The sequence below is a fragment of the Camelina sativa genome, chromosome 16 (genome assembly GCF_030686135.1).
Source record: "Camelina sativa cultivar CO46 ecotype springtype chromosome 16, ASM3068613v1".
Taxonomy (NCBI): Eukaryota; Viridiplantae; Streptophyta; class Magnoliopsida; order Brassicales; family Brassicaceae; genus Camelina; species Camelina sativa.
Genome location: NC_141895.1, coordinates 6,526,455 through 6,544,657, shown reverse-complemented (window position 1 = coordinate 6,544,657; position 18,203 = coordinate 6,526,455). Strand labels below are relative to the sequence as shown.

Genomic DNA, 18,203 nt, shown 5'->3' with positions numbered 1-18,203 from the left:
AAAAAAACGAAATATCCCCGGTTCAAAAAAAATTAGAAACTAAGGCTTTGAATGGAGAGTGGGAAAAGGAGTGGTTCTTCAGCCCAAGTGGTCTCTCCACTTATGTATTCCCATTCAGCAACTGCAACGAAAAAAAAAAAAAGAAGAAGAAGAAGGGAACACATGTAGATAAGAAACTCTTGTCTTTAAGTAAAAAAAGTGAATGGACCACTTTTATCCAAATATGAGGATGTTTCAAGTGGTCCAATAGTACTAGTTGTTGTAAAAGAAAATAATAATACAAACTTCACATCTTGACAATGACAAAGAGAATACAAAAAAAATGTTTCTATAAATCTAATACTTCACATATTTCTTCGTCACAACAACAAGAAAGATCAAAAAAAAAATTCCAAACTTCTTCTAGTCAAGCTGTAAGAGTGTAAGGTATATATATTTTTTTTTCTTTCAAACATATATACATTATATTATGTTATGATGCTTATATTAAATTTATATTATGTTATGATGTTTAATTAAATTAATAATTATGTTGACGTAGTTAGTTGTATTTAGTAAATGAAAATTTTTTAGTTAATTATAATGTTAAATGAAAAGTTTCATACCTTTATGCTTTTGACTAAGTTAATTATAATGTTAATTAATCATAATGTTGGGATGTTTTTAGTTATTAATAAGGAAATCAGTAGAATTAAAAACTTTTATACATGGCTCATAACCTGTAAGTTATATATATTTTAAAAGTATTTCTATATATGTAAACGTAAATTTAAAATTTTATAATTATCTATATAATTATAAAAATAATTATTTGAAAAGTATATATGTTAATTTCCCTTACATTAACATACATACATTATAATTATCAAGTATATTGTTTAATTCAACTAAGTTAATAGTAATGCTGTTGTAGTTAATTTTTTTTAATTATGTGAAAGAAATGCTAGTAAATGTTTTTTATAATATATATCATGTTTTGTAATATGTTTTTATTTTATAACATAGAGATTTAACAGGTTTGTAATTATGTTTTTATTTTATAAAATAGAGATTTAAGAATGTTAATAAGACAATATTATGAATACAAATTTAATAGCAAATAAAGTTTGTAAACTTTTAGTGAGGAAAAGTTATAATTGTCTATGTATAATATTTTTATGTTTTTGACTAAGGTTTATAATTCTATATGTATAATATTATAAATGTTTATACCATCGACATATATTATATATATACACAATTATATAAGATTTATGATTCATGTCTACACACTAATGTAATAAAAATTATAAAAAAAAAACTCAAATTTAGTATGTAAAAATAATTAATATTTATATAATACAATAGTTTAATAAATTTTAGTCATATATAACTAAAATATATACTGATTATAGTAAACTGATAAAAAAAAATTTACAATTGTAGATATGACATCTAATCGTCGACGAAACACAAATTCTTCCGTACAAGCAGATGAAAACTTTCCAACCGAAACATCAGCACGGATAAAATATTTTATCTTAATTTATTTAAATATAGTTTTGTTATAATTACGTGAATAGATATTAATTTGTTCTTAAAAAAATATTGTAGAATGGAGCCAATTTCAAATGGACTCCTAGTAGTCTTTTTAGATTACTTGAGTTATATGATCAAGCAGCTGCGATGAATAATTACCATATAAAAGATCCCACTCCTTTTTCAAAACAGTTTATGGTTGAAAAGTTGAACCAGGAGTTCGATTTAGAAATAAACTATAAATTTTTCAAAGTAAAACTTGATAATATGAAAGAAAAAAATACAAGAAGTATCGAGAGCTAATGGGATCAACTGGTATCATGGTTGATCCTATTACATCCGTGATTAATGCATCTGAGTCATGGTGGAAAGATCGTGAAGTAAGTTTTCATAATATTTATCACAACTCAAATATATTAACTTAATTAAAATAACCAAATATTCTGAAATATTTGTTTTATAATAATATTTATAGGTATGTAAGATTGTACATGCATTTAGACGAAAGCCGCCACAAGGGTGGGAAATCATGGAACGTTGCTTCAAATTATATAATGTTCAATCCCAAGCTCAATACTCTATCAACCAAAGAAGAGAAGAAATGATGAATGAAGGCGTAACTAATAATGAAGATCAGCTGTACCCAAAAACATACGATGGTGAAATGTCTCATAGTCAAGATGCAGAGACACAAGAAAAGGAAGAAGTGTATCGCGTTAACATTACCGATGAAACGCGTCCTTCAAATGAGTTTATCCAGGCACATAAGCGTCATAGTTCTGCGACGGTTGATCCGATTCAAATTCCTGGTTCCAGAGTTCAACAACGAGGACAAGGAAGACGAGGAAGTACTTTACAAAGATCAGCGAGAAATTCTGGAGTCTTACATGGGAGTGGTTCACGAGGAAGTAAAAAGAAGCAGTCATTTGAGACCACCCTAACCGATACAATGACCGGATTTAGGGAGTTCCAACGTCAAAGTTTACAACAATTACGCCCAAATTCGTTCGACCAAGATGATTACGGCGGCTTTGATGAGGCTGCGAAGATATTGAAATCAATGGAGCTTCCAAGTGATACAAATTTTATTAGGTGTGCGTTGACGAATTAGGAGGATACCTATTCTATCATAAGTATTTCATTGATAGAGCTGAAAAACCTTTTGAAGAAAAGATAAATTTCTTACAAGATTTAACTGGATATACACGTTATGATGAGTTTATGGGGAAGCGGTTAACGTCGAGAAGAACTTTTGGGAGTCCAAGTGCAAGTGGTTTTCATTCAGGTAGTCCATCTTCTGGTGGTAATAATTCATGGGGGCAAACTTCAAATGTCCAATGGGGTTAACAACCACGTCCTCAACAATGGGGTATACCACCAAGTGCTCAACAATGGGGTACACCACCAAGTGCTCAGCAATGGGGTACACCACCAAGTGCTCAACAATGGGGTCAACAACCTCGTCCTCAATAATGGGGTACACCACCAAGTGCACAACAATGGGAAACACAACCAAATAGTCACCAGTGGGGTACATCACCAAATGTTTCACAATGGGGAGCGTATAAAAATATACAACAATTGAATTCACCTACACAGTGGGGTTCATCATCAAATGATCAACAATGGGGATCATCATCAAATATTTCACAATGGCCTCCTCAAAAAAAATCTTCAACATGGATTCTCATTATAAACTCAAACTGAAACCACAACACCAAGGCTAATACCACGAACACGCAAATCTGGAGGATTATTCAACATTTAGGGAACTCATCGGGGGCCAAATTTAAATGAAACTCACCAAAATGATTCTGACGATGAAACATAATTAATATCTCTAGTTCTTTGCTATTAATAATGTTGTATTGTTTTTATTTATGTTTTTGTATTATCTTTTACTTATTATGTGTAATTGAATCATGTCATTCAGTTTCTTATCAATATTTTGTTTTCATCAAATACAGGCTTTTCGTATATGTCAATTGCGGTCACAAGGAATTCAATTTTTAAGTTACGAAGAGAGAACTGAGTTATGTAATCTGGAGAATGCACAATTTGAAGAGTTAATAATTCAAGCAACATTGAGTTACTACAATCGGTATTTTGAAAGAGGACAAGTACAAACAGATGGTGGCTTGGGGTGGAGAAATATTTGACATCGATTACAAGAAGATCATGCTGCTTGTCTTCAGTTACTACGGATGTCACTTGATTGTTTCAGAACATTGTGTCACCAACTAGAAACAACTTATGTATTAAAACTAACATTGAATGCTTGCATTGAAGAGAGTGTTGCAATGTTTTTACGGATACGTGGACATAACGAAGTTCAACGAGATGTTGGTCTAAGATTTGGAAGAAATCAAGAAACCGTAAAGACAAAATTTTATGAAGTGCTTAGAGTGACAGAGTTACTTGCTTGTGATTATATCAAAGCACCAACAAGGCAAGAACTACACAGGATTTCGTACAGGCTAATGGATGGAAAATATTGGCCATTTTTTAGCGGGTTTGTTGGAGCAATGGATGGTGTTCATGTGTGTGTTAAGGTCACTCCTGATTTACAAGGAATGTATTGGAGTCGACATGATAGAACATCGTTTAACATCATGGCAATATGTGATTTAAATATGTTATACACATATGTTTGGAATAGAGCACCAGGATCTTGTCATGATACAACAGTTCTTACGATGGCTCAAAACAGTGAGCCTGAATTTCCTTTGCCACCGGAAGATAATTACTATGTGGTTGATTCTGGTTATCCAAATAAACAAGGTTTTCTTGCTCCATATAGATCTTCAAGACATGGTTGTTTGGTACCATATGTCATTATTCGAGAATGCTCCGCCTCCTTAGAATAAGCATGAATTTTTCAACCACTGGCATTCATCTCTACGTTCTATTATTGAGAGGAAATTTGGAATGTGGAAGAAGAAATGGAAATTCTTTGTGAATTTCCTAGATACAATATTAAAGTGCAAAAGAGAGTCGTCATAGCGACAATGGGTCTACACAATTTTATCAGAATTTCAAATTTTATAGATGATGATTTTGCTGAAACAATGGGGCATTCACATATTGACAACATTGATCTAGAGAGTGATTTAAACGTCATCGGAACAACAAATATAGTTGTTGGTAATTTAATGGCGAATCTTATAGAAAGAATTGCAGATATATTATTGGTTAATAAACATCTTCTATATTAAATGCTTGTTGAATGAATGTTTTAAATACATTTATTTTATGTATTCTGGTTTTAATTTCATTAATGTAATAAGTTTTGATCTGCACTATAGCACAAACATATGTCTTTTAAAATAATTGTGTAATAATTTAATTTAATTTCAAAATTATTTTAAAAGTGCAATTATATGAATTATTTTTTTTTAAAAATATTTTTACATATTAGGTTTTCCTAAAATAAAATATTAATTAGAATCTACTTATGAAAAATTAATTACTAGTTTTCAATTTTTAAATATATTATTTTTAATTTGTACAGTACTTTGAACTGCTTTTACTATTCAAACATAAATTTTAAACCGCTTGATCCACTAGATCCACACTTGTTTCACTAGATCCACTTTTTTCGCTTGATCCGCTAGATCCGCTACGCCTGATACACTATCTCCATTCGGAGCCCAATAGTTCTATCAGAGATGTTTCTTCAAGGAACCGAGAAAGATGAAAGACTTCGAGATATGGCTAGGGTTGTGGCTTAGTAACGAAACTTCGTTGGGCCTTCTACCAATTTTGGGCTTATAATTTCAATACTCTAATAACATCTATGGTAGAACTATTAGTTTCTAATTTTTTTTTAAAACAATAGAAATAATGTAAAAAGAAAAAAAAGTAAGATTTTACATAAATATTTTGTTGTTTCATAAATATATAAATTATGGAAAATAAATTCTGGAAATTGTAAAAAAATGTTAATTAGTGAAATGGCTACTCCCTATTGGTTGTTCTAAATCCTATGTGGACACTTAAGAAGTTTATAGCTTCTACTTTTATTTAGCATAAATAAATAATTTATTATATAGATTTTATTTCCATAGATTTTACTTTTTCTTTTTCTTTAAAAATATAAATAATATATAAATTCTGGAAATTGTAAAAAATGTTAATTAGTGAAGTGGTTACTCCCTATTGGTTGTTCTAAATCCTATGTGGATACCTTAAGAAACTTATAGCTCATACTTTTATTTTTAACATAAATATTTTATTATATAGATTTTATTTCCATAGATTTTACTTTTTATTTTTCTTTAAAAATATAAATAATATATAAATTCTGGAAATTAAATTCTGGAAATTGTAAAAAATGTTAATTAGTGAAGTGGTTACTCCCTATTGGTTGTTCTAAATCCTATGTGGATACCTTAAGAAACTTATAGCTCATACTTTTATTTTTAACATAAATATTTTATTATATAGATTTTATTTCCATAGATTATACTTTTTCTTTTTCTTTAAAAATCTAAATAATATATAAATTCTGGAAATTGTAAAAAATGTTAATTAGTAAAGTGGCTACACCCTATTGGTTGTTCTAAATCCTATTTGGACACCTTAAGAAGCTTATAGCTCATACTTTTATTTTACCACCTATGTTTTCATATTTTTTATTCAATGTTTTCTTATTTTTCATATTCTTTCTTGTCATTATCATTGCCAAATTTTTTGGTAATTGTCATCATTACTTTTACCGTATGGTTCTTTGTTATACTCTTTTACTTCTTCTTCCTCGTCAACTTCTTCACATTCTTCCAGTGAAAAACTTTTTTTTAGACTACCACACAACTTGTTAACCCATCAAACTCCAAGAACAAAATCATTTCTTTTCTCATAAAAATAAAAAATAAGATAAAAATAAAAAATTAATGAAAGAATATCAACTCATCTATATAATCATACACAAAAATATGTTTTATAGCTCATAGGAAATAAAAAGCACAAACGTTGATAAATAAGATAATTTATGTTTTACATCAATATTTATAATATTTTAAACTTTTAAAAGGTTTCGAAATATAAAATTTGAACCTTTTAAAAAGTTTCAATATTTATAATATTTTTAAACTTTTAAAATTTAAAAATTATAATATTTAAAAACTTTTTAAAAGCTAAGATCTTTTAAAAGTTTTAATGTTTATAATATTTAAACTTTTAAAAATTTTAAATATTATAATATATTTTTTGAAACATTTTAAAGTTTTAATTTGATCAAATAAAAAACTGGATCATACCGAATAAAGCTTTTAAAATTTGGACGCCTAATAAATCAAGGTTTCTAGCTCATCCGTTGTTGGAAGCATATTAATCTTATTTATACTGGTTCTGAACCATTGTCTAAAAATTTTCTAGCCGATGTGGGATATTATTGTACATAGTTCTTTTATTTCCATAAATTTTAAATTTTTCTTTTTCTAAAAAATTCTGGAAATTTAAAAAATGTTAATGAATGACATGTCAAATCCTGATTGGTTGTTTAAAATGATTTTTAATATAGAAAAGTCTGGAAATTTTTAAAAAGTTAGTTAGTGAAGTGTCTAATCCCTATTGGTGGTTTAAAATCCAAGGTGGACAGCCTAAGAAGCTTATAGACCCTACTTTTATTTAGTATAGATTTTTAACAAAAGTTATAATTTTATAAATTACAAGATGTGTTAGTTTTTTTTTCTCTTTGGGTAACAAAAAAAATGTTAAGTTAATATATGATATAAGCTTTTGACTATGAAATGTTAAACAAAACGATATGATATACATGGTCATTAATTATGTATTGTAAGATATTGTTAAACTAGAGTTCAAGTTAACCATACACGTCCACACCCTAGGACTGGCCTTGCATTGCGTACATACATACATAATCTATAAAATAGATAATGGAGGCATGTCCATTTTTCCATTTGGATAATACGTTCGGATGTTGTTCGTGTCATGAAATATTAAGCATGTGAACACAGTCATATGGTTTGCTGATATCAGTTTTTAATGCGTTGAACTTTCTTCTGTATGCTTGATTGATTAGTATGCAAATCAAAGCATACATTTTTACTTTTTATTCCATCGTGTAAGTACTTATACGGTTATACCTTGTGCCTTATGTTACAAATGTCTTGGAATAATAATTGAGTAGTAGTAGTAGTAACGTTAACATTTTGGATAATCGAAGAAAGAGAAGGTGGGGGATGATGGGATATCAATCAAGAAGAGCCCATATGGTGTGTTCCACAGACTGGACGAACCAAACCCATTTATTCCAAATGAAACCGTCAATTAATTGCCAACCCAAGCTTTGTCCCTTAACCTTATAATTTATAAAAAAATAAAAATGAACCAAATAAAAACTAAATATATAAATTCAATGTTTATCTTTTCAAATGGAGTTCTATAATCTTATTGCATTGTTGCATAAGTAAAATCTAATTACCAAAATAAAACGAAAAAAAAAAAGAATTGAAATAAAAATTAGATGGGATAAACCATATAACTTGTTTTTAGTTTTTAAAATTGTGTCCTTCGGCTAGTTCGAGACTACGCTTGACCTATTCATATTATACTATTTTTAATAGCACTGATCTCAGTATAAAACATATAATGCATATCTCAGCATAAAGAAATGCAAATGGTCGTAGTATCTTGAGGGGTGTTTGATAAAATTTTACATATTTCCTTATGACATGTTAATAATCTAACGAAAGATTCATTAATGCAATTAAAGCAATCTAATCCGATTAGGAAATGCGTCGAGATTTGTGAACAAATTGTCTAAAGTTTAAGTTTATCACTTAAACTATGTAGTTTACTTAGAAGACCAAAATTGTTTGCTAACAGAACAAATACTAACACACCCGAGAGTAAAAAAAACTCAGTGGGTTTACTTCAACAAAATTACATCATCAAATGCATGGATGTAACAAGGGCGGCCCTAAGGTTCGATTCAATTCACCAACACTTTCAAAAAGGCTCACCAAAAACCAGAAACATGAGAGAAACTGTAACCTAACTACTGCGTTGACTAAAGTGCTGTTGAAATAGGTATTTTAGCCAGTATTGCCCAACATATCCAAAACAAACAAAGCAAGTTTAGTGGTAAATTGGGGTTGTTTTTTTTTTTTTTTTTAAACTAGAAAGAAGTCAAGCAGTGTGGTCCGTGCAATGACTGGTACAAACACATGGCTGGATTCCAAAAACGAGTCAACTCCTCGGATCTTACAAACCCACCATCTTAGTATTAATTTGAACACTATGTTTACCACTATACATGTACTAATAGACAGACACTCAACTCAATACTTAGTCAATAAATATGTCTTTCGTTAATATTTAATTTGACAAATACAAATAAAGGAGATCATATGTTCCTTTTTATAGTAACTGATTACCTTTTTACTTTCCTACTGCGATCCATTTGTTTGTGTTCGTAGCATACCAAGCTTCCGAAATAGGCTTCATCTTGATGCAAGTTTCACAGCACACAATAATTGGTTCATAATTTAGTAGCTAGGATACATAATATGTATTAAATATTTTTAGAATTACATGATAAATAAATAAATAATTGGACAAAACTTTTAAAAGCAAGATATCTTTGTTTATTCTAAATTTTTTAACTCGAGAAAATCCAACTTGTGTTTTGTCATCATGATTTTGGCTTTGTACGTACTTTATATAATTTTTATATGCAAAACAAGTATAAGTAACACAGTAGCTACGTTTAACAGTGTATTTTATATTTATAATCATGTGATCCGTACCAGAAAAGTTCCACTTTGTCCACACACTAGTTCACTATAAACCTTTCTTTTTTTCTTTCTCATCTCTTTCTCAAACACAAAGCTATTTTGTTTTAATCTGCATAAAGCATATATGAACGAACACCACATTTTCTCATTTCTGGTCCTACTCCTTATTCTTACAGCTTCTCTTGTTTGTGTTTGTTGTGTCGGTGCCTTAATATTCAACTTTCCTTTTTTGTATTCACATCAAACATTTCTCCTAAAAGTAGTCTTTTGCTTGTAGCTTAAGCGACTGAAGAAACTTTTCTTTCTGTAACCAGATTCATCTCTTATAAGTTATAATCACATTTATAAGTTTCTATCTAGTTCCTAATTATTTTCTTGGTATTATTATTCGGATTATATCTTTTCGTACAGTTGTCTAACAAACACACGTGTCTAATCCAAATATGGGTTTAATTTTCTTCCTTTTTATCTGGGAATTTAATGTTCCCAAGTTGCCTTAAAATGGGTTCCTTCATTGATATAGTCACGGTTCATATTATCAAATCTTGTAAAGTTCTGTAATTTCTCGTGCCCTCTGATTTGATAAAGAAGGTAGCAAAAATGGGTTATGGTAACACAAGATCTGTGAGGTGAGGACTGACTAGTCCTCTGTTTTAGTCTCTCTCTCTCTTTCTCTCTTTTTTTATTAATCATCATAAACCAAATTTTAATGTTGTAGATTTCAAGAAGATCACGAAGTGGTTCATGGAGGTGAATCTGGAGTTAAGGTCAAGTTCAAAATCAATGGAACTCAAATAAAGAATGTGAAGATGATGAGTAAAGGAAAGTCTCTGAAAGCCAAAGTACTCTCTAGAGTGTTCTCCGAGGATTTTGAGAGAGTGAAGACCAAAATACTCGATCCTCGCGGACAAACGATAAGAAAATGGAACAAGATTTTTCTCGTAGCGTGTTTGGTTTCTCTCTTTGTCGACCCTTTGTTTTTTTTCTTACCGGTCATGAGAAATGAAGCATGTATCACCATTGGGATCAGACTTGAAGTGGTTCTTACATTCATTAGATCTTTAGCTGATGCTTTTTACATCGCTCAGATTCTTATACGTTTTAGAACAGCTTATATCGCACCTCCTTCTCGCGTATTCGGTAGAGGAGAGCTTGTGATTGATTCAAGAAAGATTGCTTGGAGATATCTCCATAAAAGCTTTTGGATTCATCTCGTTGCTGCTTTACCTTTACCTCAGGTATATATATCTCTAGCTACCCTCCAGCTTTAGTGATTCATGTGATTCAGTTCTTGATTTGTTATGTTTTTTCAGGTTTTGATTTGGATTGTAATCCCCAATTTAAGAGGCTCACCAATGACAAACACTAAAAACGTTCTAAGATTCATCATCATTTTCCAGTATGTTCCAAGGATGTTCTTAATATTCCCGCTATCTCGCCAGATCATTAAAGCCACCGGTGTTGTTACAGAGACCGCTTGGGCAGGAGCCGCCTACAACCTTATGTTATATATGCTAGCAAGCCATGTAAGTGACTCAACTCGTAGCTATAGGTATACCTTATCTAGCCTTAGGAGTTGGGACTACATGTTGGTTAGAGAGCAGTTTCTGAGGACATTGAAGTCAAGTCTCTCTGTTTCATACAAAGACAAGACTAAGTCATTATTATTTCCAGGTTTTAGGAGCTTGTTGGTATTTGCTTGCAGTAGAGAGGCAAGAGGCTTGTTGGAGACATGCTTGCAACATCGAGAAACCGGTTTGTCAATACAGATTCTTTGAGTGCAGAAGACTGGAGGATCCACAAAGAAACACTTGGTTTGAGTGGAGCAATATAACAACAATATGTAAACCTGGAACTAAGTTTTACGAGTTTGGTATATTCGGAGATGCAGTAGCCTCAGGTGTTACTTCATCAAAGTTCGTAAACAAGTACTTTTACTGTCTCTGGTGGGGCTTAAAGAACCTAAGGTGAAACTACAGTTTTGTGTTTTGCATATTTGGCTCCATTTGGTTATCCATAACATGTTTTTATTCTTTAGCTCTTTGGGACAAAACCTCGCCACGAGCACTTACGCTGGGGAAATCCTCTTCGCCATCATCATTGCAACACTCGGGCTTGTTCTTTTTGCATTGCTTATTGGAAATATGCAGACATATTTACAGTCAACCACAATGAGGCTTGAAGAGTGGAGGATAAGAAGGACAGATACAGAACAGTGGATGCATCATAGACAACTTCCTCCAGAGCTAAGACTAGCTGTAAGAAAATACGATCAATATAAGTGGTTAGCCACACGAGGAGTTGATGAAGAAGCTTTGTTGATAAGTCTTCCTCTTGATCTCCGAAGAGATATCAAACGCCATCTCTGTTTTGATCTTGTTCGCCGTGTAAGCCTCTCTCTTTTGTGTGTGTTTTTGTCAATTCTTGATCAAATCTTGATCTGAGAGTTCTTGAAAATAGGTACCATTGTTTGATCAAATGGACGAAAGAATGCTTGACGCGATCTGCGAGAGACTAAAACCAGCATTATGCACGGAAGGAACGTTTCTTGTAAGAGAAGGCGACCCGGTTAACGAAATGCTATTCATCATTAGAGGTCATCTTGATTCCTACACAACCAATGGAGGCAGAACAGGATTCTTTAACTCTTGTCTCATAGGACCAGGTGATTTTTGTGGCGAAGAGTTGCTTACATGGGCATTAGATCCTCGGCCCGTTGTGACCTTACCGTCTTCCACACGCACAGTTAAAGCCATTTGTGAAGTTGAAGCCTTTGCATTGAAAGCTGAAGATTTACAGTTTGTGGCTTCACAGTTTAGAAGACTACATACTAAGCAATTGAGACATAAGTTTCGGTTTTATTCGCATCAATGGAGGACTTGGGCGGCTTGTTTTATACAAGTTGCTTGGAGACGGCACAAGAAGAGGAAAGACAAGAGTGAGCTTAGGGCAAAAGAAGAGTTTCATTATAGGTTCGAGGCTGCGACGGCTAGGCTAGCCGTGAACAGCAGGAAGTTCACGCGTAGTGGTTCGGATTCTGGTATGATGTCTTCGATTCAAAAGCCAGTAGAACCAGATTTTTCTAGTGAATGAGATTAAGATATGAGTTTTAGCTGTTTCTGGTATGTAGATCTTTTACTGTTTTACATTAATTTTGTTTATGTAATTGTATATATAAAAAAACTTTTGTTACGTAGAGATACTATTTTAGTTGTACATATAAGTGAGAAAGAGAAGATGGACCACTCCAAGGCCCAGAAGATATCATCCGCCCATAAGACAAATGGCCCAACTGCAAAAAGGACTCACCTGCAACAGAAAGAGACGAAAGTTGCTTTAGTACCTGCACCTGCAGAACATAACATGAGAATAGCAAAGGAGACACTCCGGCTAAAAAACCGCTATGACAGTCTACAAGCTACAGAGGATGACTAAGCTCTACAGCTGTACCCAAGGATAAGATCAACCATGTTCTAGATTGTTCTAGGTAACTTTCCTATAAAACCGATTGTAAGCTCATTGAGCAAACTATTGAGTAAATATATTACTTCAGTCAAATATTGTTATTCTCCATTTCTTTCATGGTATCAGAGCCATTGTGAACCTTAACAGGTGTTTCAATGGCAACGACCTATCCTTTTCCAGAAAATGTTCATGTGTCTAGTTCTGTTACCATCAAACTCAACAACAACAACTACTTGCTATGGAAGACTCAATTTGAGTCACTTTTGTCTTGTCAGAGGCTTATCGGCTTCGTCAATGGAGGTGTTACCGCTCCATCCCGCACCAAGTCTGTTGTCAACGGTGATACAACCACTGAAGCTCCCAACCCTGCTTATGAGTCTTGGTTCTGCACAGGCCAACTCATCCGTTCTTGGCTGTTCGACACCTTAACCGAGGAAGTTCTCGGGTATGTTCACAACCTCACAACGTCTCGTGAAATTTGGATCTCATTAGCTGAGAACTTTAATAAGAGCAGTGTTGCTCGAGAATTCTCTCTACGTCGCTCGCTTCAACTCCTTTCCAAGAAGGAAAAGTCATTCTCTGTCTACTGTGGTGATTTCATCACTATTTGTGATTCTCTGAGCTCCATCGGGAAACCTATCGATGAGAGCATGAAGATCTTTGCCTTTCTAAATGGTTTGGGGCGAGAGTATGACCCCATTACCACTGTGATACAGAGCTCTCTAAGCAAGCTCTCTCCCCCTTCCTTCAATGATGTTGTCACAGAAGTTGAAAGATTTGATTCCCGACTTCGTTCTTACGACGATATCGATGTTGTCACCCCTCACTTGGCGTTCCAAGTTCAGCGAACTGACTTTGATATCAACTATCGTGGTAGTCACCGTGGTCGGGGCCGTGGTCAAAATAGAGGACGCGGTGGTGGCTTCTCCTCTCGTGGCAGAGGCTTCTCTCAACACCAATCCACCTCCTCCACCTCTGGTGAGCATCCGACCTGTCAAATCTGTGGTCGTATTGGACACACGGATGTGAAGTGCTACAACCGCTTTGACAACAACTATCAAGGCGGTGACATCAATCAGGCCTTCTCCACTCTCCATCTCTCCTCTGGTCAGGATTGGCATGCCGACTCCGGAGCAACGGCTCACGTCACTCCCACTGACTCGAATCTTCACACCGTGGCCGCCTACTCCGGTAATGACACTATTCAAGTCAACGACGGTGCCTTTCTCCCCATAACACATGTTGGTTCCGCCACCATCTCTTCTACTTCAGGTACTATTCCTCTGAATGATGTCCTAGTTTGTCCTGAAATTCAGAAATCACTTCTCTCTGTCTCAAGGTTGTGTGACGACTACCCTTGTATATCTCACCTCTTCTTCACGCCTGGCAATCTGATCCGTCTCCAACCATATCACAGGACCAGTCTGCTCCACCACCTGTTCTGTCTCCCTCTCCCCTCACTCCGACGACTCTTGACTCTACTGCAGAGCGTTCCACACCCGAACCTGCAATTACAGAGGTCTCGGAGTTCCAGGTGGATGAAACCGACCACCTCCCACCAACCGCAGACGATAACATTGATTCTGCTTCTACGGTCGAACCACTTGCAGAAGTCGCACCTGCAACAGCTCATCATGACAACACTCACCCTATGTTAACCAGATCCAAAGCAGGCATTCATAAGCCTAATACACGTTATGTGCTTCTCACCTCCAAACTTACTACAGAGGAACCAAAGACTCTTGGTGATGCTTTACAACATCCTGGGTGGAATCTAGCAGTTCTTGATGAAATGGGGACTATCAACATGCTTCACACTTGGACGCTAGTACCACCAACTGATGACATGAATCTGTTAAGCTCCAAATGGGTTTTTAAAACCAAACGTAAACCTGATGGATCAGTGGACAAGTTCAAAGCTCGCCTTGTAGCCAAGGGATTCGAACAGGAGGAGGGTATAGACTACCTAGAGACATTCAGCCTTGTCGTACGCACAGCTACGATCCGGATGGTGTTAGATGTGGCAACTGCTAAAAATTGGAATATCAAGCAACTGGACGTCTCTAACGCATTTTTACATGGAGAATTGCAGGAACCTGTTTTCATGTCACAACCCCCTGGATTTGTTGATCCTCAAAGACCAAATTATGTGTGTCACCTCACTAAAGCTCTCTATGGTTTGAAGCAGGCTCCCCGAGCTTGGTATGACACCTTCAACAACTTCCTCATTGATTTTGGCTTCTCCTGCAGTAAATCCGACCCATATCTGTTCACATATCACAAAAATGTTAAGACTATGGTCCTTCTCCTCTATGTTGATGACATGCTCCTTACCGGGAGCCATGACTCTCTGCTCCATGAGCTCCTTGATGCTCTCAACACTCGCTTCTCGATGCAGGACCTTGGACCACCTAAATATTTTCTTGGTGTGGAAATTGAATCCTTCTCCGGTGGCATGTTTCTTCATCAAACTGCCTATGCAAAAAACATTCTCCATCAAGCAGCCATGTCACATTGCAACCCTATGCCAACTCCACTTCCTCAGAAATTAGACAAGCTCAACTCCGAACTCTTTGCAGAACCCACTTACTTTCGCAGTCTTGCCGGCAAACTTCAATATTTGACCATTACTAGGCCAGACATTCAATTTGTAGTCAACTTTGTCTGCCAACGGATGCATTCTCCTACTGTATCTGACTTTGGTTTACTCAAAAGGATCCTCCGCTATGTGAAGCGGACAATAAATATGGGTCATCTTATCCGTAAGCACTCCAGTCTCTCCTTGTTGGCATATTGTGACCGTGATCACGCTGGTTGCAAGCAAACTCGTCGTTCCACCACAGGCTTCTGCACCCTGCTCGGTCCTAATCTGATCTCTTGGTCAGCCAAAAGGCAACCAACTGTTTCCAACTCGTCTACTGAAGCCGAATACAGGTCACTCACAGCCACTGCTTAAGAAGTCACTTGGCTGTCCTTCCTACTCCGTGACTTAGGAATTTATCAATCACATCCCACTTTACTGCAGTGTGACAATCTTTCTGCAGTCTACCTCAGCACCAATCTGGCACTCCACAACAGGTCTAAACATTTTGACACTGATTATCACTATATCAGAGAACGGGTTGCGCTGGGGTTGATCGAAACAAGACATGTTCCTTCCCAACTTCAGTTGGCTGACATCTTTACAAAATCATTACCCAAGAAACCGTTCATGGAGCTCAGGTACAAACTTGGTGTCGTTGAACCACCCACACAGAGTTTGCGGGGGAATATAAGTGAGAAAGAGAAGATGGACCACTCCAAGGCCCAGAAGATATCATCGGCCCATAAGCCAAATGGCCCAGCTGCAGAAAGGACTCACCTGCAACAGAAAGAGACAAAAGTTGCTTTAGTACCTGCACCTGCAGAACATAACATGAGAATAGCGAAGGAGACACTCCGGCTAAAAAACTGTTATGACAGTCTGCAAGCTACAGAGGATGACTAAGCTCTACACCTGTACCCAAGGATAAGATCAACCATGTTCTAGATTGTTCTAGGTAACTTTCCTATAAAACCGATTGTAAGCTCATTGAGCAAACTATTGAGTAAATATATTACTTCAGTCAAATATTTTTATTCTCCATTTCTTTCAGTACAATCACTATATTTTGTATTACTCTATAAACAACTATTTAATTTGCATCATCAAAGAGACATGAGTAACAACAAATTACATTACTGAGAACGGTCATACCCAATAGGCCAATACCATACACATTCATAAAGAAATATGACAAAAATATTTGGTGCTCATGTCTCCTTAGATGAACTCATGAACTCTGCAAAAATAAAAATGTTTGGTTCATCAAGGTTAGTATCGAACTTGTATGAGCTAGTCTTTTTCTACTAAATAGTAAAACACATGAAAATTTCCTGCTAACTTGTTTCGTTTGGGTTATCTGATGTGAAAAATAAATGAATGAATCGGCTGATGAGTTTAGAATGAACGTCAGATTCATTGACTTATCATTGGCTTAGTTTATTGAGTGTGAGACTAAAGTTTAGTTCGTTGATCAATGCTTGTATTGTTGCTTGCTGGCCATATCATGTGGAAGTATCCGGCTTGGGTCGTCGTCGTCATACCAAAAAGATGATGTGATCAACTCAAATCTACTATCTTTAAAACTTGTATTTAACCGTTTGGCACTCCCAAGGCCGATTATGTAAAAAGTCTCAAAGCAAGGCCGATCATGTTAAAAATAAGGGCTTTGGGATAAAAATGCAAACAGCAAAATGCAATAGCAGGAATATGACAAACCATGCAAAGACAATACACAGTGTAGCGTCAAACATGAAGATGAGGATAGCGTCCGCTCGGAGGTGTTACACGATTCTGTAGACCAGTTTATGAATGGCAGATTTTGAGCAAATTACACATTTATAGTGTTGAACCAAATGTAATCATGTTATACAAAGAAAGACAAAGCTGCTTGCTTACATACCGGTATATAAGCCCGTTCGATGAGATCATAAACCCTGAAAGAAGCGGATGCACCATTCAGCAAGTTTATGATAACGATTTCATCTGCAAACCAAACAAGCAAGCAAGAAAGCAAGCAAAGATTATGACACCACGCAACGCACGACAGAGGTCTAAACTCGGATAATAATAATAATATATCAAGAAGAAGAGTACAACACTACGGACCATGTTTATGATACTCTGTATGAGCGAGAATGAGAGATGTACAACCCCTCTCTGGCTAATTTCATGACATGAGGTAAATTGGATATGCATTTCATCCTCATTAATTTAGAATTAGGGAACACTAAGCGCATCTCATGTGCAACCAGCGTTGCCCTCTGATCCTTAGTATAAGCAGTAATCTTAGATTTGAGAGTCTCACTTTAGTCAAAGTCTCTCCGTCTTCCACACGCACAGTTAAAGCCATTTGTGAAGTTGAAGCCTTTGCATTGAAAGCTGAAGATTTTCAGTTTGTGGCTTCGCAAGTTTAGAAGACTACATACTAAACAATTGAGACATAAGTTTCGGTTTTGTTCGCATCAATGGAGGACTTGGGCGGCTTGTTTTGTACAAGCTGCTTGGAGACGGCACAAGAAGAGGAAGGACAAGAGTGAGCTTAGGGCAAAAGAGGAGTTTCATTATAGGTCTGTGGCTGTGACAAGTAAGCTAGCCGTGAATGGCGGGATGTCCACAGTTCACGCATAGTGGTTTGGATTCTGGTATGATGTCTTCGATTCAAAAACCAGTAGAACCAGATTTTAGTGAATGAGACTGAGATATATATGAGTTTTAGCTGTTTTAGTAGCTCTTTTACTTTATACAGGATGAAACATAAAAACAAAAGGGTGTTTTACTCAAATGTCATACATTTTATGTAATATTATCAGAACCATACAAAACCTTTTTTTAATTACTACCATATTTCAGGTATTTTTTTATACTCGGCATGCCCT

The 18,203-nt window shown here is 35.1% G+C and overlaps 3 protein-coding genes and 1 pseudogene across 3 annotated transcripts; all 4 read left to right on the top strand.

Moving 5' to 3' along the window:
* The first annotated feature begins 1,427 nt into the window (after nucleotides 1–1,427).
* On the top strand, nucleotides 1,428–3,349 carry LOC147925189 (uncharacterized; annotated as a pseudogene).
* A 469-nt stretch (nucleotides 3,350–3,818) lies between these two features.
* LOC147925188 (uncharacterized) lies at nucleotides 3,819–4,385 on the top strand. Its single transcript, XM_087492520.1, has one exon. The coding sequence runs from the start codon at nucleotides 3,819–3,821 to the stop codon at nucleotides 4,383–4,385; it is 567 nt and encodes a 188-aa protein (XP_087348646.1).
* A 4,922-nt stretch (nucleotides 4,386–9,307) lies between these two features.
* LOC104750073 (putative cyclic nucleotide-gated ion channel 15) lies at nucleotides 9,308–12,836 on the top strand. The gene is made up of 6 exons (XM_010471806.2): nucleotides 9,308–9,907; nucleotides 9,997–10,516; nucleotides 10,592–10,804; nucleotides 10,953–11,245; nucleotides 11,317–11,665; nucleotides 11,739–12,836. The coding sequence occupies exons 1-6, from the start codon at nucleotides 9,879–9,881 to the stop codon at nucleotides 12,369–12,371; spliced, it is 2,037 nt and encodes a 678-aa protein (XP_010470108.1). The 5' UTR covers nucleotides 9,308–9,878; the 3' UTR covers nucleotides 12,372–12,836.
* Nucleotides 12,837–12,898: 62 nt separating this feature from the next.
* On the top strand, nucleotides 12,899–16,230 carry LOC147925187 (uncharacterized). The gene is made up of 3 exons (XM_087492519.1): nucleotides 12,899–14,041; nucleotides 14,161–15,677; nucleotides 15,858–16,230. Exons 1-3 carry the CDS (start codon nucleotides 12,899–12,901, stop codon nucleotides 16,228–16,230), a joined length of 3,033 nt encoding a protein of 1,010 aa, XP_087348645.1.
* Nucleotides 16,231–18,203: the final 1,973 nt, after the last annotated feature.

Coding starts and splice junctions, on each gene's coding strand:
- LOC147925188 (XM_087492520.1), top strand. CDS start 3,819: ATGTTTTTACGGATACGTGGACATAACGAAGTTCAACGAGATGTTGGT.
- LOC104750073 (XM_010471806.2), top strand. CDS start 9,879: ATGGGTTATGGTAACACAAGATCTGTGAG. Junction 10,805..10,952: donor TATATATGCTAGCAAGCCAT/GTAAGTGACTCA, acceptor TATTATTTCCAG/GTTTTAGGAGCTTGTTGGTA. Junction 11,246..11,316: donor TGGGGCTTAAAGAACCTAAG/GTGAAACTACAG, acceptor TTTATTCTTTAG/CTCTTTGGGACAAAACCTCG.
- LOC147925187 (XM_087492519.1), top strand. CDS start 12,899: ATGGCAACGACCTATCCTTTTCCAGAAAATGTTCATGTGTCTAGTTCT. Junction 14,042..14,160: donor TTCCTCTGAATGATGTCCTA/GTTTGTCCTGAA, acceptor ACCATATCACAG/GACCAGTCTGCTCCACCACC. Junction 15,678..15,857: donor TCTACTGAAGCCGAATACAG/GTCACTCACAGC, acceptor TCACTATATCAG/AGAACGGGTTGCGCTGGGGT.